This window comes from Magnolia sinica, chromosome 8, assembly GCF_029962835.1.
Source record: "Magnolia sinica isolate HGM2019 chromosome 8, MsV1, whole genome shotgun sequence".
Taxonomy (NCBI): domain Eukaryota; kingdom Viridiplantae; phylum Streptophyta; class Magnoliopsida; order Magnoliales; family Magnoliaceae; genus Magnolia; species Magnolia sinica.
In genome coordinates this window covers 23,186,596-23,207,421 of record NC_080580.1, presented here as the reverse complement: position 1 = coordinate 23,207,421, position 20,826 = coordinate 23,186,596, and the positions used below count along the sequence as shown (strand labels likewise).

The window sequence follows — 20,826 nt, the reverse complement described above, 5'->3', positions numbered from 1 at the left end:
GTTGGGAGAGGACTACGCAAATTAGAATAGGAGGGGAAATAGAGTAACCTGGAGAATTGAAGAGCTTATGTTGAGCAACGCGTTTTGAGATCGCATGCGCGGTGTAATGGGTATTCTGGAGCCCATTTATGTAGTATTGAGAATAGTGGACAATGAGACAGATCCATCAATGGGTCATTGTATGCCTCCATACAACTGATGAAAGATGTTATCCATGTTAAAGCCTCCAACGCATATAAGTGAGTGCATACAATCATAAACTACCGTTGGGAGAGGATAATTTCCCACCCAATATATAAGGCTAGTAAGTACTTATATGATTTTTTCTATATCCGTCAGTATTTTGTTATTGATGTCTAAATATTTGAATCATTTGGCTTTTAGCGTATTTCCTAAATCCAAAATACCACTACAGTCGATAACTCTACACTGACAATGCACAAGAGTTGTACATGACATGTACAAGCACTTATTCCGCGACTATCCAAGGAAAGGCACATTCAGTATTGAGGTAAATATATTCTGCACTTACAATCTCCATATTTGCATCTTAATGATTCCATACTAACCCTTAGCAATTATATGCCATCAACAAATTGTTAAATTCCGCAACGCAACTGGAATGTTCAAGTGTCAAGCCGCGATGATGTCGAGGACTACCATGATATCGTGTGAGTAACTACATTTAAAGTTAGCTTTCATATTATTTTTTTTCAAATTTGAAACTAATGATATAGCTTTATATTTCGCAAGCGAATGGTGGGCCATATACGAGACTGACTGCCAGGTTTTACAATGGTTGGCTATTCGTGTGCTTGTGCAAACGGTTTCCTCCTCACCCTGTGAAAGAAATTGGAGCACATTCTCCCCCATCCACACAAATAAGCACAACAGACAAGTACGATAGGCTTCATAAGCTAGTGTATTGCCACTGCAATATGAAGCTACGAGAGAGGCTACTCGATTCGAATGAAGAAGAAAAGCACAAGACCCACTAGACCTGATGGTGATAGGACAACATTCATATATTGAGGATGAGGACGATGACCCAATTTACCAGTGGGTTAGGTCAGATGACTTGGATACTTCTGATATGCCATCAAAAGATACTTAAATTCCGCAACACGGTAGGAATGTTTAGATGCCAAGCCGCTATGATGTCGAGGACTACCATGATGTTCTGTGAGTTGTTACATTTAAAGTTAGCTTACATATTTTTTTTGTGAATTTGAAACTAATGAAATAACTTTAAATTTTGCAAGTGAATGGTGGGCCATCAACAGGACTGACTGCAAGGTTTTATAGCAGCTGGTTGTCCGTCTACTCACGCAGATGGTCTCCTCTTCACCTTGTGAAAGAAATTTGAGCACATTCTCCCTCATCCACACAAATAAGCACAACAGACGGGTACAATAGGCTTCAGAAGCTAGTGTATTGCCACTACAATATGAAGCTACGAGAGAGGTTGCTCTGATCTGAAAGAATAAGAAAATCACAAGAGGACCCACTGGACCTGATGGTGATCAGACATCATTCATATATTGAGGATGAGAACAAGGACCCAATTTACCAGTGGGTTAGGTCGGATGATTTAGATACTCCGGATGGGTGACTGAAACCGCATTTTGCGGTGGAGGCAGCGAAAAAAGGGATTGATATTGATGCACATGTGAAGCAGCAAAGATCTCCTGATGAGGCATTCAACTCATTGACGAAGAGTCCGAAGGGCAATCTACGGCAGTCACTATCACGTGGGACATATGCAGGGGAGACATTGTCTGACACCAAGAGTAATGCAGGGGGTGGGTCCGGTGATGGTGACTCTAATGACAGTAGTCATGATGGTGACAGGGATGGTGGCAGTAAGGGTGGGAGTCAGTCTCAGATACCTCTTAACCCTTTCACTGGGGAGGGCGATATCAGTCATGCCACACAAGACCTTGACCGTGGTTCTCGTGTAGGAGAACCACGGCCCCATCTTATCTACAATAAGACATGAGCGTCAGAGGCGACAAAAGAAAAAACAAACCCATAAGCTTTCTAATTTTGAGGAGCTACTGGCAACATGCATGAGGGGCGCAATCATTCGTGAGAAGTGAGGTCGCTCTAGATCTGGATTCCAGATGAGGGAGAGGAGCTCGAGTTATAGGCCACGGCATGGATATGGATCACAAAGACATGAGAGTAGCTCGAGTTATGTGCCATAGTATGGGTATGGATATGAAGCCAGTGTTTTCAGTGGCGTATGGATATGAAGCCAATGTTTTCAGTGCCGCTCGTAGCATAGCATGTAGCGTAGCTAAAATGCTATGTAGCGTACACAGGTAGCGTAACTCCCTGGTAGCGTAAGCTACAGGGCATGTAGCGTACAATACATGTTCGCTCGTAGCGTAGCATGTAGCGAACGCTAAGTAGCGTAGCGTACGCAGGTAGCATAACTCCCTAGTAGCGTAAGCTACAGTGCATGTAGCGTACGCTAAATGTAGCATAGCGTAGTGTATAACGTAGATAGCGTAAGCTACTTGAAATCTCCTTCTTAAAGTGTTTTTCTATATTAGTTTATCACATATTTTAAAATGGTGATGACTTATCCCTATCACACGTAGCACTATATTAAATTAATCCAGACCATCCAAATTATGGTCCATATCGTGGATAGAGCATTTAGATCAATCCGGACCATCCAAATGAAAAAAGAGGTCACACTTAGATGTCTAAAGGTAGAGAGAGTAAAAAAGATTTTGCATGGAAATATGTGGTTGATGATTCAGATTCGTAGTCAAGAACTCATAGAAATTATGCATTTTGTAAATTTCATCATATTTTTCTATTATTTTAATTAAAAAATATTAAGTATTATGTAGCTTACGCTACATGCTATATAGCTTACGCTATACACTATAGAAGGCCAAACGCTACATTATATGCTACACATTATTTAAAACATTGTATGAAGCCAGTGGATATGCAGGGGGCAACTCCTGCAGTTATGGCTCATCATTTTTCGATTACAGTCAAGACTCGCATACGAGCAGGGATATGAGCAGCAATATGGATATGGAGGGCGAAATGGATAACCCAGTAGCTGCATCTATGCCCATCCAAGATCCATATCAACCACAGACTGTGACTATTGCACAGTACCCACGGATGGGAGTATTGGTTCAGTTTGGAGAAGATGAGTACCAATGTTATGTCAAGGAGTATCTTAATTGGTACCATTCTACTATGACCTAGGCACGGTAATGTTGATTTATGAAGCAACATTATTAATCCCAGCCCCGTCAAGATGGAGACAATGATTACGAGCCACCGTGCAACTCTGCGGGTCTAGGCTATAGCCAGTCACATCATTGATAGGTATGTTTTTCAATTTTTACTATATCTTTTGCTTTTGAATGAATTGGTTGTGTTTTCATACATGTCTTAATACATATATAAATGTTATGCATTATATTTGAATATAGTTGCCTTAGTTCAGTCAGACAGCACATAGCTTAGGATCCTATGCAAAGGAAACCTATTATGTGCACTTCTTTTTTTTTTTTGAAATGTTATCATTTTAAAAGTGTGTGTTAAGGTCTTTTTTAACAATCCTAAAGTTTCATTGAAAAATTCAATCGTTTTCCCCATGGTTCCCAAAAAGTGCGATAAATTATCCGATACAAACGATATATCCCATGCGATTACCGATACATATTTGTATCCCAAGGGTACGATACATTGCGTGATACCGATATTTCAAACATTGGTGATTATCATATGTAAAATCGCTAAAACACAACGGCGCATATTGGCAAAATGGAAATCATCATGACACCATGGCCACCGTTGTGTTTATTATGCAAAGCGGATACAAAGCAAAGGCTTGTGGAAGCCCAAGTCTTTAGAAAAAAGTTTAAAGTATCAACTAAGAAGATGTAGTTTCCCAACCAATCAATGGCATTATAGGCATGTAATTTGCGTAGTACTACCACTACATGTAACTCTAACCATTCCTAAAGCTTTTAAATTTTACCAACCAATTATTTTCTTACCTATGCCTTGATTATAACCCTCTTGTAGAGTTTCTCACAAAACATGTGAATTGATATTTGAATATGGACACAGAACACAAATCTGAAGAAATTGTAATCTTAAGTGATGCTGATGGGGACATCATGCGCACACGCACACGCACACCCCCTACGCACCTACGTACGCAGAAGGAGGGCCCCACCATCGATCTGGCTCAATGACGACGTCCCGGGAGAGCCTCCTAGCTAGAAGACGAAGTTTTGGTTCAAAAGGGCGGGCCCGATAGTTAAGAAAAGCCCATCATGGGATCTCATGATCGTGGCCCACTCATCGGATTGATTTCAAATTTTAGGTTTTGCTTATTGTTATTATTTAGAACATCGTGAACGCTTTAGATTTCTTTGTTTGGTTTTTATTTTAGTTTACTTCATCGTCAAGTAATAGGTTGCACACATGGTACGAGTTTTTGGGGTATAGGGTTTTCCCTATAAATAGGCACCCCTTGTAGTTCTTTTCATTCATTGAAGTTTAATAAAAATTTCTGTTTTATTTTTCTGCTCTCTTAGTGAGTTGTGGAAGAATCCAAAAGTGAGTGCGAAGCCCTCTAACTACCGTGGTGCGAAGCCACATCTATCCCCATCCTCCCCTACCCTCTTCCATCCATATCTCTCATCTTCTATCATCATTATTGCTTTGAATTTCTCAGCTTTTGCAGCTATTCATTCCCCTACAGCCAGTTTCCAGAATCTGGACCTGTGGAGGGCTAAAACTTCGGCGGAGCACTACGCCTCGACCTTACGTCGGATCGTCGTCAAACTTGGAGGGATTGGAGGTCTTCCCTGGTCGACCAAGGCCTAGGCGTCACTTTGGGGAGGCGGACTTCCATCACACGTGCGGCCAGCCCACCCGCGCACGTGCGTCAGCCCCGGGCCACCATCTGCATGCAGGAGCTTTCTCTGGATCAGGTTTTCCTCTGGTTTTCCTTTTTTCATTCCTATTTCCTAAACCCTAGCCTTAGTTTGCATTAGCCCTAATTTATTTGCCCATTTTTTCACCCTAGGGTTCCTTGAATTAAGATTGGGGAATCCCTTGGATTAGGGACTGTTTGCTATGCATGTGTGGCTGATTTCTATTTCCCTTTGAGCATCGTTTGGTTTATAAATTTTATTGGTCCAGTCTTAGCCTGTGTAAGCCTGGACCCGCATAGATTCCCCTTTACTTAAATGTTTGGACTTTTTATGTGGGATATGGAATTTGTGTAATTGTTTCTGAACTAAGGTGATTTTAAGCCTGAAATCTCACACAGCATGTTTAATTTCATGTCCTGCATCGAATTTGGTATCAGAGCTTAGGGTTCTTATAGGGGAATACATTACATGTTTAGGGTTAGTTTGTTTGAGTCCATCATGCATTCAGTTCATCATATGCAAGGTGTCCCGTATCGGTATCGGTTGGCGTAATGGTGACCTCGGGGTCATAACGGCGATACGGGGGCGTAACGGCCCGAAACGGCGTAAAAAAAAAAATTTGCCAAAAAAATATAAAAAAATATGTATTAAATCCGGAATATTCTAAGCATTCCAAATATGCATTCATTTATAAATTGGAACATGTTTATGGTGGTGTAACGGTCCACTCTTTGGTGAGAAGCTGTATCGGACTGTCTGATTAATTTTTGAACCAAGTAACCTGAATTTGACTACAAAATGTATATATTTAATTTTCTAAATATCTAATTTATATACGTAACAATTTAATATCTTTCTCCTTGTAGTTCTTTAAAAAAATGAAATTAAATTCAGGTAGATGGCGTTGCCAATTTCGGGCTGACTTGGAGGACCAATCTATGCCCCAAATTAGCCTCAAATTCATGCAATTTATTGTCATTATCCCACTTATGTATTAGTGGACATTTATTGGATAGTGAATCATGAAAAAAATCAAAAGGCCCTATTTTAAAAAATAAGAGTACACAAAATAACAATTAAAACTATTCAAATAATTTGATTTTGGCATTGTGAGTTAGCAATTACAGTTTATAATTTAATTGGTAAATTTTAAGTTAATATATGTCTTTCGTACAATTTTTTAAGGGCACAAATTAGGCGGGACTCGGATTGTGAAGTGTAGCACACATGTCAAAGTTTTTTGGGCCCCACCCATGATGAATGTGTTATATCTAAACCGTCCATTCATTTGAAGAGATCGTCTTAAGGCTTGACACGAAAAATAATACTGATCTAATTATCAAGTGGACCACACTGCAAAAAGCAGTGAGGGATTGAACATCTACCATTGAAAACTTTTTTGGGATCACAGAACTTTTAGATCAATGTGAAATTTGTTTTTCCTCTTCATTCAGGTCTTTTTGACCTTATGAACAGATTGGATGGAAAATAAATGTTACGGTGGGCCTACAAATTGTTTAATGGTGAAAATCATCATCTCCGCTGCTATTTTTGGTGTGGTCCAGACGATCTTTGGATACGATTCATTTTTTAGGTAATGCTCTAAAATAATATTTTAAAATAGATGAACAGTGTAGATATAATACATACATCACTGTGGAGCCCATAAAACTTTGATCTCCTTTGAACCGTTTGTACAACTCGGAGCTTGAGGAGTGTCAACGCTCGTCTCAGCGTGACACGTACCTACAGCAGCTTACACCTACAAAAAAAAAAAAAAAAGAGGGAGAGAGGGAAACCGAAAAGAAAAAAGAGGGAAAGGAGAAGAAAAAAGAGGGAAAGAGGGAAAGAACAGAGAGAGAGGAGGAGGAGGCCGCAGCCGCAGCCGTGGCAGGGCCGTAGCAGGCCGAGAAGAGGAAGAAGAAGAAGAAGAAAAAGAAGAAAGAGAAGAAAAAGAGGAAAAGAAAGGAAAAAGGTAAGGTTTTTTTTTTTTTTTTTTTTACGCCCATAACGGCCGTTACGTGTACAAAAACGGGACTCGGCCGATACGGCCCCATATCGCGTAACGGGTACCACCGTTACCATTACGTATCGGCCGTAACGGCCGATACGAAACCGTTTTAGGACACCCTGATCATATGTAGCTTTTAAGAGTCCATAGTCCCTGATATTAGTTGCTGAAATTTCTGTTAGCAAGAAGTTAGCAATTTACATTGTTATAACTTTCTGTTATTCCTTTATTTTGACAACTATATTACTGGATTTTAGTAGCACTGCGTAGTTTCCCTCATATAAAGTCTCATAGGATCATTTAGTCCCATATAGTCGTCATAGAAAGTCCTTAGGTGGAGTTACAAGTTGTACGCCCACATGTACGGGTCATGGTTTTGGATAGCACCCTACACTAAACATGGAACAACTGCTAGAGTCACTAAACAAGCTGTCCCAGCAGATCGAATCTTGGGGTAAGCGCTTGGAACAAGACATAGATCAACGCCCTGACCAAATAGAAGCCTCCCTCGGGACAAACCCCACCATTAGGGAAGATGGCCAATCTCAGGCAGGTGGCAAGGAAGATAGACTAATGAATGAAGGTGGTCAATGAATCAGTCATGGGCGTGCACACGTACCCCCACCCCATGAGGGACATCAAGACCATTATTTTGAGGGGTACAACATGTGCGGCCTCGTGGCTAGAGAGAGTGCACCAGAGGCTAGTGTAGAGTTACCTACTGAAGTCATTCTGGTAGTGGATGAGTTTCATGATGTCTTTTCTGATGATCTACCGGATGAGTCTCCCCCTAAGAGGGATATAGAGCACACCAGAACATGGTAGACCGTAATACCTACAGCCGAGTTTGTGTTTAATAGTTCTGTCGATAGGTCCACAGGTCTCAGTCCTTATGAAGTCATTACTGGTTATAAACCTGAGAAACCTATTGATCTTGTCCCTATGTCACTATCCCATAGGCCGTCAGAGTCTGCAGAGTCTTGTGTATCACATTCATTCATGGCATCAAAAAATCAGGCAGAAGATCACTACTAGTAATGAACATTACAAATTTTCTGCAGACCAACATAAATGTTTCAAAGTATTCAATGTAAGGGACTCTGTGATGGTCCGCATCAGGCCCGAGCGGTATCCTCCAGGGGCCGTTCATAAGTTACACGCGCATAGTGCTGGACCCGTCAAAATTATAAAACGAAGCAGTCTCAATGCGTATGTGGAAAATCTTCCACCCTCCATAGGAATTAGTTTTACATTCAATGTGGAGGATCTAGTTGCATTTCAAGGGGTCATTGATGCATTGTTCAGCCTTTCGCTTAACCATCCTAATTCATCAGACCTTTTCATTGATCCATGGCCCCCTCCCGACCCATTTTTCCAGCCTCTACCTCCCATACCTATCCGTCCCGACCCATCTTCCCAGCTACTACGTCCCATACCTATCCCTCCCGACCTATTTTTCCAACCTTTACCTCCCATAACTACCCGTCCGGACTTATTTTCTCAGCCTCTACCTCCCATGCCTATTTGTCTTGACCCATCTTCCCAGCTACTACGTCTCATACTATCCTTCCCGACCCATTTTCTCAGCCTCTACCTCACATACCTACCCTTCCCACACCTAGAGAGGAAATAGAGGATATTCTGAACCATCAAATAATATCCACGTCGGACAGCGGGTTTCAGAAGCACCTGGTTAAATGGAAGTCACGCCCAACTTCAAACAACACGTGGCTCACTGAGGAAAAGCTTGAGAGACTTGATCCTGACATCATTGATCGGTTCAAAAGTTTTATTTGGCCAGTGGTGAAATCTTCGCAGCCGGGAAAAATTGATGAGGACATCATGCGCACGCACGCACGCACACCCCCCTACGCACGTATGTAAGCAGGAGGGCCCCACCATCGATCTAACTCGATGACAACATCCAGGGAGGGCCTCCTAACTAGAAGACGAAGTTTTGATTCAAAAGGGTAGGCCCGATAGTTAAGAAAAGCCCATCATGGGATCTCATGATTGTGGCCCACTCGTCGGATTAATTTCATATTTTAGGTTTTGCTTATTGTTATTATTTAAAACATCGTGAACGCTTTAGATTTCTTTGTTTGGTTTTTATTTTAGTTTACTTCATCGCCAAGTAATAGATTGCGCACATGGTGCGAGTTTCTGGGGTATAGGGTTTTCCATATAAATAGGCACCCCTTGTAGTTCTTTTCATTCATTGAAGCTTAATAAAAATTCCTGCTTTATTTTTCTGCTCTCTTAGTGAGTTGTGGAAGAATTCAAAAGTGGGAGTGAAGCCCTCCCTTTTCGAAGGGCTAACTACAGTGGTGCGAAGTCACATCTATCCCCATCCTCCCCTACCCTCTTCCATCCATATCTTTCATCTTTTATCATCATTATTGCTTTGAATTTCTCAGCTTTTATAGTTATTCATCCCCCTACAGCCAGTTTCCAGAATCTGAACCTGTAGAAGGGCTGAAACTTCGGCGGAGCACTACGCCTCGACCTTACGTCGGATCGTCATTAAACTTGGAGGGATTGAAGGTCTCCCCTGGCCGACCAAGGCCTATGTGTCACTTTGGGGAGGCAGGCTTCCATCACACGTGCGGTCAGCCCACCCGCGCACGTGCATCAGCCCCGGGCCACCATCTGCACGCAGAGCTTTCGCAGAGCTTTCTCTGGGTCAGGTTTTCCTCTGGTTTTTCTTTTTTCACTCCTATTTCTTAAACCCTAGCCTTAGTTTGCATTAGCCCTAATTTATTTGCCCATTTTTTCACCCTAGGGTTCCTTGAATTGAGATTGGGGAATCCCTTAGATTAGGGACTGTTTGGTATGCATGTGTGGTTGATTTCTATTTCCCTTTGAGCATTGTTTGGTTTATAATTTTTATTGGTCCAGTTTTAGCCTGTGTAGGCCTAGACCCGCATAGATTCCCCTTTACTTGAATGTTTGGACTTTTTATGTGGGATATGGAATTTGTGTAATTGTTTCTGAACTAAGGTGATTTTAAGCCTGAAATCTCACACATCATGTTTAATTTCATGTCCTGCATCAGATGCTTTTGCCAAGAAAGAATCGATTGATTCAGCTTTGAAATCTCCAAATCTCAAGAACTCTCTAAGTTCTTTGACATGTTGAAAAGTTGACTTTATTATTAACAAACTAATGACATTAAAAAGAGCACTAGGATACGAAGTACAAACTAGCTCATACTCCATAGGCAACATAGCAGAACGGAAGCAAGGCCCAATTTGAGTTGTTTATAATGCATCACACCCAAGTCATGGTTGTCTAGAAAAACCACTACCAAATTTATCTAGATGTCACATGCGACGAAAACGCAACAAGATTCAAATGAATCTTAATTCATCCAGAACATAATAATTAAAACATCTTGCAATAAGAAGAATGAAAGATTTCACCATAAGTGAAAAACTTCAAGAATGGATACAAAAGCAAATGAAGACAAGGATGCAAGTGGAGGAGACAAGTACTATAACAATTGCATGCCTAGAAAGGAATCGAAGAAGATTTTGAATTCCATGTGCAATCACATAAAGATTCATACCTGTCGCATATGCATGCATGAAGCTCTCGATTGTTACATCTTCGAAATTTTGATGGAAGTGTTCAAGAGCCTGAAGCATAGGACATGACTTAATACTAAACCAATTTAGTTTGCCATTTGCCACAAAAATCAATTGAGAAGTGAAAGTTCATGATATAAGAGAAAGAGAAGAGGCAGCATGAGGAGGGAAAAAAAAAGAATGGAAAAGAGGAGAGGTTAGGGTTAGACACCTCTTGTTTTTATTTACTCAAGTCATAAAACCAAAATACCAAAAATACCCCATACTTTATACAATTTACATTATAATCCCCTGAAAATATAAAATATGCATGAGGAACTAAAGGATGGAAAGAGAGGATTAGTTGTGTCGTAAGACCATACGACCCATATTACTTAGCTTTAACACTTCTCCTCAAGCTGGAGCATAGATGTTATCGAGGGGATACAAAAACCCAAAAATCTAGTAACTTCCAGGTTTCGCCCGATATATCGCATTGTATCAACAAATATCGCTGCGATATTGAAAATATCACAGTCAAATTCTCCCCCGTATCAACGATACCATGCGATACATTCCAACCACAAGTCCCCTTTATAGCTTAAAACAATCTCAAAAATGATAGTTTTTCCTAAAATCTTTTGCTGGTAATCCATTCCTAAGCTGACTTTAACCAATCCTCTTCCATTTTTTAGAGAAATGGGGATATTTGGGGGCGGAAATTAAGATTCAAGAGCAAGTGGGCCTGAATTGCAAACAGTGGAGTTTTTTGGATTTTAATCTTTCTTTTTACTGTAAATCAGTTGGAATCAGTAGAATGAAGAAGAAAATCCATGACTTTGCATGTTTTGCATGCTCAATCATGGATTTCAACCTCCAATTTCCAAAATTGGAGAATTTTAGAAAAAATCCAAAACCCCAATTTTGCCCATTTAACTTGCAATTTGAGAGTGGAAAATCACATTAGAGTGGCTAAAGGCTGATGTATAGATTGACGGAAGTTTTTGGAATTTTAGAAAAAATATATATATTTTTTTTAATTAAAAATATCAAAAGATAATTAAATTTTATTTTTTAAAATCAAATTGATTAGGGGTTATTTAGCCTTAATATTCAAGTGTTTTCGAGTATTTTCATAAGTTTTAGATTGATCAATAACTATTCTCAAATTTGGGGAAATTGGGGAAAACTGGGGGAATTCCGAAAGCATCGCTTTAGAAAAAAAAATATTTTTAAATTAAAAATTTTAAATAAATAAATAACTGACAAAAATTGGATTGACCAGCAATGACATATGCCTAATATTTACGTATTTCGTATATTGAATGTGCTAACATCATGTTTGCTTAATGTAGTTTTGCAGGTAGAAAATGTTTGGAAAAGGGAGTCCACCCAACATAGACTAACCTCACTTTTTGACAATCGACACGGATCCAACAGTAAATATTGTGGGTATGGGTCAAAGAGCAGAGGGGTGTCCTTTGAAGGAACACCTAGTTGGGAGTTTGAAGGGGGGGGGGGGAGGGGTTGGGTTTCGGAATGTTGCCGAGGGGTTCCAAAAGAGGTGAGAGCGAAAATAAAGGAGGTATTGAGGAAATGGGTGAAAATCATAGATGACCATGTTGGGCATGAGGGGGAGGTTAGAGAGGAATTAACATGGCTACGGCAAAGCCTCAAGGAAGTAGAGGAGGTGGACAAGTATAAGGATCCCAACCATAGATGTGCTATTGATGAATCGCTATAGGAGAAGAGGGGTTGGATCAAATGAGGCGGTGTGAGACGAGTGTGCCACTTTTGAGGGGTCTATGTAAGAGGTTGGTAGGGGTAGTAGCAAGGAGCAACAATCGAGGGAGTGATGGTAGTAGGAGGGGGGTTCAAGGGTTGGGTAATTTTTGCCGCGGTGGTAGTAAGCAATGTCGGATATACCTTTATATCTAGCAATGTATAGAGAGGAGGGAGGAAAGCAGAAGTAGCTGAAGGATTTTTTTAGTGGAGAGAATGTGAGAAAGAGGATAAGGAAGTTTGTGACAATTTTTTTTTTTTAATGACCATGTTCCAATCAATGCAATAGAAAGCCCGCACTTCAAGAATATGGTCACTAAAGTGCAGCGTGGGGGTGAGGGTGTGGTGTCACCTATGGCACGTAGGATTATGAGGCAGTACTTAAACAACAAGGTTGATGACATGCGTCGATATATTAACGGGTTGAGCCATCTGGGAGACATGAAACAATGCTAATGTGTGACGGGTGGAAGGGAACAATGAAGATGTCCATAATAAATTTTATGGTCTACTACAGGGGAATGATCATATTCCTAAAGTCTATTGATGCATCAAATAAGATAAATAAATAAAACTCAAGTTGCATCTATGGGCTGATGGAGGTTGAGAGAGAATGTGGTACAGTTTGTCACAAGCAATGGGAGCGCATTTGTGTCACAAGCAATGGGAGCACATTTGTGAAGGTGGAGTTTATGAAAAACTACAACCTATACTAGAACCCGTACACAGCCCACTGTATTGATTTGATGCTTAAGGAAATAGGTCAGAGGCCTACAGTTAAGAATGTGATTGTCGATGCTCGAGCAATTACAAATTTCATCAACAATCACACATAGCTGTTAGCCGAGATGCAGGAGAGGTGTGGTGGCAATTTACTACGTGACACGGTTCACCATAAATTTCATCACCTTAGAAAGCCTCCTAAACACAGGCAGGGCTGAGAATTGAGATAGCACTTTAGCTCTATGGTGTATTCGCAATGAATTCAGAATGCCAAAAGGGAGCATGGAGGATTGAAGAGATTGTTCTGAGACCACATGTGTGATGTGGTGGGTATTTTAGAGCCTATATATAAAGAGCTAAGGACGGTGGATGATAAGACATCCATTGATAGGTTCCACATATGAGTCCATGCAATACATGAAAGAGGCCATCAAGGCTAACTCCCCAAATTCATATCAATGGGAGAACAAAATAATTGATGACCACTATAAAAGGATTCCCAAGCACCCACTGCATAAGGCTGGTAAGTAATTAGATTTAATTTTCTATATGTTTCAATACTTTACTAATTACTTGCATAGTATCGACTTGTATTGTTCTTTTCTTGACACTAATACGTAAGTATGTGCACCATATTGGGTTTCAGCATACTTCCTGAACTTCAAGTACAACTACAGTCATAGGCTCAACGAGGATAATAGCTTAAATGGGGCGTTGCAGGAAATCTACAAGAAGTTGTTCCCCAATTCTATGGGGAAAGCCCATTTCAAGAACGAGGTAAACATTTTTTTTGCATTTAAGTCTTTGCTAAGTTCCTACAATGCTTGACACTGACAATTACTATTAAACTTCATCAAAAGGTTATCACCTTTCAGGATTGCAGAGGGCATGTTTAGGTGCGAGGCCGTGAGAGAGTTAAGGAAGACGATGATGCCATACGAGTTGTTGCATTAGTTAAAAGTTAGTTTTCATGTTTTAAAATTACATGTGACTGTAATAGAAAAAAAAAAAAATGATCAATTCGATATTCACATACTAGCACAGACGGTGTCTTCATCACTATGTGAGCAAAACTAGAGCACATTCTCTCTCATTCACACGAAGGGGGGGAATGGATTGGGTTATGAGAGGCTCTAAAACTTAGTATTATGCCACTACAATATCAGGCTTCAAGAGGGGTTGTTATGGGCAAAAGGTGCAAGAAAAGAAAACGAGAGCCTGTTGGATTTAATGATGATCAGTCGTCATACATTCTACGAAGGAGATGAAGATGGCCCACTTTTCGAGTGGGTTAACTCAAATGACCCGGATCAAGCAGCTGGTCGACCAGAATCGAATATGGTAGAGGAGGCAGCATCACAAAGTATCGACGTTGATGCAGTTGTAGAAGAGCCTAAATCTCCCCTAAAGCTTTCGCCCACTGACGACAAGTACAGAATGCAGCCAGCAATAATCACCATCTCATGGGATATGTGGTGATCATACTCTATCTGACACCGATAGCATGATATGAAGAGCAACGGAGGAGTCGGGCCTGGTAGTGGTGATGAAGTTGGTGGTTGCAAACTTGCAATGACGTACGTGATGAGAGTCAAACTAAGAGACTCAGAGTCGGACTTGGACTCGGGCCTCTTAGCTCCTTCACTAGGGAAGAGTGATTTTGAGAATGCCACCCAAGACGAAGACCATGGTTCTCATTCTCATATTGTCCAAAATAGGGCTTACAATCATCATAAGAAGAAGTAACTGAGTGGCACTAAGGACTTTTTAGCATGGAGCATGGAGTCCATGGACATCGATAGCGGGGCAAGGCAGCTCTAGTTCTATGCCACAATATGATTATTGATCACATGGTTATGGACCACATGAATATGCGACAAGCGACTCCATTATAGTACACATTATTTGATTACGGGCAGTAGAAGTATTTAGGAGCTTCATATATGCCCACCTCATATCCAACTCCAAATTCATACCAATTATAAACGGTGATGATTGTGTGGTGCACACAGATGGGAAAACTAATCCAGTTCGGAGAGGATGAGTATCAGCACTATGTCAGAAAGTATCTTCGTTGGTATCATTCTACTATGTCATGTATGATTATGGATCATATAGATCATATGGTTATGGACCACATGGATATGCAATGAGCGACTCCAATAGTACACATTATTCGATTATGGGCAGAAGTACGCTTCCACATACGGGCACGGATATCCAGTGTATGGATATGGGCAGCAAATGTATTCAGGAACTTCATATATTCCTACCTCATATCCAGATTTAAATCCATATCAGCTATAAACTGTGACGATTGTGTGGTACACACAGATGGGCATACTAATCTAGTTCGGAGAGGATGAGTATCAACAGTATGTCAAACAGTATCTGTGTTGGTATCATTCTACTATGGCTTGGGCATAGCATTGTTGGTTAATGGAGGAGAGATATTATGTTCAGCCCCGTCAAGATGGAGATGACTTTGAGCAGCAGCGCAACATGTGGGTTTGAGGCACAAATGCACATATGCATTGAGGCACATCACAAGTATATTTCTACTTCTTCTTTGGCTTTTAAATGTACTATTTGTGTTTTCATGCCTGTGTTCTTAGATTTATAAATAATATGAACTGGTTTGAATATAGTTGCATCACTTCTGTCAGACAACACATTGTTTAGGACCCTATACAAAGAAAAATCATTATGTGCACTTTTTTTAGCTTCGATTTGATTTCTAAGTGTGTAATGATGTCTTTTTTAACATCCCCTACAGTTTCATTGTAAAATCGACCAACTTCTCAATGTTTCCTAAAAACAGTGATAGATGTGTATGCGATACCTAATATGTTTCCGTATACCAAGGGTGTGATACATCTCTCAATACTGATATTGAAAACATCGATCATGTGTAGCCTACACTACACGATACATAGCTTATGGTACACTCTCCTCAGCTTATGTTACAATTTATTTTTCACTAAAACATTAAAATCAATCAATGTTTTCTATATTTGTTACATTTTTTATTTTTTAGTAAAAAGTAGTTAATCTTTTCAATGATTTTAGTAAAATAATATAAGTAAAAGTATTAAATCAGTTAGGTTGATCTTTCTTTACCTTTATGCTTAATTTTTGCTTATTCTATGATTTTATATTTTTTTGTTGCACCAAATGTCATAAAATTTCATTATTAATCAAACTAATTTAGTGCAAAATATCATCAAATTTCACAATATTTGGCACAACCTCAATAAAAATCTAGAAATAGAGCACTTAAGCCTCACACTTCAGAGGAGGGAATGCTATGCTACACGCTATTCACTATTTAAAACACTGGTTTCCAATATGAGCTATTGCTTATCATAAAACAATCGTATTGGCAAAGTTAAACAAAACCCATCTGTTATAACACCTTTACCCTTACAAGCTCACATATGGTATGTGCCATGGCCTTATATTCTGCTTCTACATTGTATTTTGCTACCACACTTTGCTTCTTACTCTTCCACATGATCAAATCTCTTCCCACAAACGTACGATATCAAGTTGTAAACCACCTATCAGAGAAAGAACTTGCCCAATCAGCATCAAAATAGCCGGTAACCTAGAGATGATTTTGTCACTAATATAAAATTCCTTAACATAGAATTCCCTTAAGACACCACAAAATCCGAACAATTGCGTCAAATTGTGAAATTCTTAGAAAACTCATGAACTGACTAACCACACTAACAGCATATGGCCTGACAATTGTCAAGTAAATAAGTTTTCCAACCAATCTTCTATAACTTCTTGGGTCTTCATGATGGGGACATCTCGCGCATACTTGCACGCACGCCGCCTCACCTACGCGCGTACGCATGGAGTAGGAGGGCCCCACCATCGATCTGTCTCGATGACGACGTCCAGGGAGGGTCTCCTACCTAGAAGGCGAAGTTTGGTTCAAAAGATTGGGCCCAATAATCAAGAAAAGTCCATCATGGGATCTCATGATCGTGGCCCACTCGTCGGATTGATTTCATATTTTAGGTTTTGTTTATTGTTATTATTTAGAACATTGTGAATGCTTTAGATTTCTCTGTTTCGTTTTTATTTTAGTTTACTTCATCGCCAAGTAATAGGTTGCGCACATGGTGCGAGTTTTGGGGTATAGGAATTTTCCTATAAATAGACATCCCTTGTAGTTCTTTTGATTCATTGAAGTTAATAAAAAAATTCTTGCTTTATTTTTTTGTTCTCTTCGTAAGTTGTGGAAGAATTCAAAAGTGGGTGCGAAGCCCTCCCTTTTCGAAGGGCTAACTACCGTGGTGTGAAGCCACATCGATCCCGATTCACCCCCATCCTCCATCATCTTTTTTTTCCATCTTCCCCCACCATCCGTACTTCGAATTCGTCCTTTTGTTGCGTCAGATTTCTTCATTACAGCAGGTTTCCAAATTTCGGCCCACAAGTGAGCTGAAACTTCGGCGGAGCACCACGCACAAACCATACATCGGATCGAGCTGAGATTTGGGGGTTTTAGAGACCATCCCTGGCCGACCAGGGCCAAGGTGGCCTTTTTCTGAATAGTGGGCCCCACACACGTGCGGCCGGGATCACACGCACGTCCGTTTGGGCCATTGTTGCTATCCACACGCGGGATAGTCGTTTAGCTTGGGTTTTTATCCTCTTTTATCCTCTCATAGCCGTTTTTCATGAATCCTAGCCCTAGATTACGTTTTCCCTAAGTTATTTGTCAATTTTCTTACCATAGGGTTCCCCGAATTGGAATTTCTGAATCCCTTGGATTAGGGACTGATTACTATGCATGCGTGGATGATTATTTCTTATCTTTGAGTATCGTTTGGTTCATAATTTTTATTGATTCAGCCCTATCATGTGTAGGCCTGGACCCACATAGATTCCCATAATTGAATGTTTGGACTTTCATGTGGGATATGGAATTTGTGTAATTGTTTCTGAACTAACGTGATCTTAAGCCTGAAATCTCGAATATCATATTTAATTTTCATGTCCTGCATCAAATTTGGTATCAGAGCCTAGGGTTCTTGTAGGGGAATTCACCACATATTTAGGGTTTAGTTTGTTTGAGTCATTCATGCATCCAGTCCATCATATATAGCTGCTAGAAAACCGTAGTCTCTGATATATATATGGCTAAATTTTCGTAACAGTGTGTAGTCTCCTTCATATAGAGTCTTGTAGGGTCATTTAGTTTTTAGACGCATATAGTCGTCATAGAAAATCCTTAGGTTGAGTTAGCCAGTGTATGACCACACGTACAGGTCATGGTTTTGGCTTGCACCCTACACTAAACATGGAGCAACTGCTAGAGTCAATGAACAAGTTGTCCCAGCAAATCGAGTATTTGGGTAAGTGCTATGAACAATATATAGACCAACGCTTTGATCAATTTGATGCGCGCATTACCCAACTAAAGGCCTCCACCAGGACAAATCCCAGCATTGGGGTAGATGTCTAATCTCAGGCAAGTGGCCAGGAGGATAGACTAATGAATGGAGGTGGCCAAGGAATCAGTCATAGGCATGCACCCGTGCACCCATCCCAACAGGGGCATCAAGACCACTATTTTGAGTGGCACAACACGTACGGCCTTATGGCTAGAGAGAGTGCCCCAGAGGCTAGTATAGAGTTACCCACTGAGGCCATTCCGGTAGTAGATGAGTTTCGTGATGTCTTTCCTGATGATCTACCGGATGAGTCTCCCCCTAGGAGGGATATAGAGCACACCAGAACATGGGACACCGTGATACCTACAATCGAGTTTGCGTTTAATAGTTCTGTCGATAGGGTCCACAGGTCTCAGTCCTTATGAAGTCGTTACTGGTTATAAACCTGAGAAACCTATTGATCTTGTCCCTATGTCACTATCCCATAGGCCGTCAGAGCCTGCAGAGTCTTTTGTGCATCACATTCATTCATGGCACCAAGAAATCAGGCAAAAGATCACTACCAGTAATGAACATTACTTCTGCAGACCAGCATAAATGTTTCAAAGAATTCAACGTAAGGGACTCTGTGATGGTCCGCATCAGGCCCGAGCGGTATCCTCCGGGGGCTGTTCGTAAGTTACACGCGCATAGTGCTGGACCCATCAAAATTATAAAATGAAACAGTCTCAACGCGTATGTGGCAAATCTTCCACCCTCCATGGGAATTAGTTCCACATTCAATTTGGAGGATCTAGTTACATTTCAAGGGGCCATTGATGCATTGTCTAGCCTTTCGCCTAACTATCCTAATTCATCAGACCTTTCCATTCATCCATGGCCCCCTCCCAACCCATTTTCCCAGCCTCTACCTCCCATATCTACCCGTCCCAACCCATTTTCTCAGCTTCTACCTCCCATGCCTATTCTTCCTGACATTTCTTCACAGTCACTCCCTCTTATACCTAACCTTCACACACCCAGAGAGGAAATAGAGAATATCATGGACCATCAGATAGTTTTAATATCGAACGACAAGTTTCAGAAGTACCTGGTCAAGTGAAAGTCACGCCCAGCTTCAGACAGCACGTGGCTCACTGTGGAGGAGCTTCAGAGACTTGATCTTGACGTCCTGGAGTGGTTTAGGAGTTTTATTTCGCCAGTAGCGAAATCTTCGCAGCCGAGGAGAATTGATGGGGACATCTCGCGCATACATGCACACACGCCGCCTCACCTACACAAATACGCACGGAGTAGGAGGGCCCCACTATCGATCTGTCTCGATGACGACGTCCAGGGAGGGCCTCCTATCTAGAAGACGAAGTTTGGTTCAAAAGATTGGGCCCGATAATCAAGAAAAGTTCATCATGGGATCTCATGATCGTAGCCCACTCGTCAGATTGATTTCATATTTTAGGTTTTGTTTATTGTTATTATTTAGAACATTATGAACGCTTTACATTTCTCTGTTTGGTTTTTATTTTAATTTACTTCATCACCAAGTAATAGGTTGCGCACATGGTGCGAGTTTTAGGGGATAGGATTTTTCCTATAAATAGGCACCCCTTGTAGTTCTTTTGATTCATTGAAGTTAATAAAAAAATTTCTGCTTTATTTTTCTGCTCTCTTCGTGAGTTGTAGACGAATTTAAATGTGAGTGCGAAGCCCTCCCTTTTCGAAAGGCTAACTACCGTGGTGCGAAGCCACATCGATCCCAATTCACCCCCATCCTCCATCATCTTTTTTTTTATCTTTCCCCACCATCCGTACTTCGAATTCGTCCTTTTGTTGCATCAGATTTCTTCATTACAGCAAGTTTCCAGATTTCGGCCCGCAAGCGAGCTGAAACTTCGGCGGAGCACCACGCACAAACCGTACATCGGATCGAGCTGAGATTTGGGAGTTTTGGAGACCATCCCTGGCCGACCAGGGCCAAGGTAGCCTTTTTCTGAGTAGTGGGCCCCACATACATGCGGCCGGGATCACACACACGTCCGTCTGGGCCATTGTTGTTGTCCACACGCGGGATCGTCTTTTGGCTCAGGTTTTTATCCTCTTTTATCCTCTCATACCCGTTTTTCATGAATCATATCCCTAGATTACGTTTTCCCTAAGTTATTTGTCAATTTTCTTACCATAGGGTTCCCCGAATTGGAATTTCTGAATCCCTTGGATTAGGGACTGATTACTATGCATGCGTGGATGATTATTTCTTATCGTTGAGTATCGTTTGGTTCATAATTTTTATTGATCCAGCCCTATCATGTGTAGGCCTAGACTCGCATAGATTCCCCTTAATTGAATGTTTGGACTTTCATGTGGGATATGGAATTTGTGTAATTGTTTCTGAACTAACGTGATCTTAA

The 20,826-nt window shown here is 40.8% G+C and overlaps 1 protein-coding gene across 4 annotated transcripts in view; it reads right to left on the bottom strand.

The window, feature by feature from the left end:
- The window catches only part of LOC131253085 (fructose-bisphosphate aldolase-lysine N-methyltransferase, chloroplastic), a 63,622-nt gene that overhangs the window by 25,053 nt on the left and 17,743 nt on the right, over positions 1-20,826 (bottom strand). For all 4 annotated transcript variants that reach the window (XM_058253912.1, XM_058253914.1, XM_058253913.1 and 1 more), the window contains exon 7: positions 10,505-10,574. In XM_058253912.1, the coding sequence (XP_058109895.1) occupies positions 10,505-10,574 (70 nt within the window). The remainder of the gene's footprint in view (positions 1-10,504; positions 10,575-20,826) is intronic.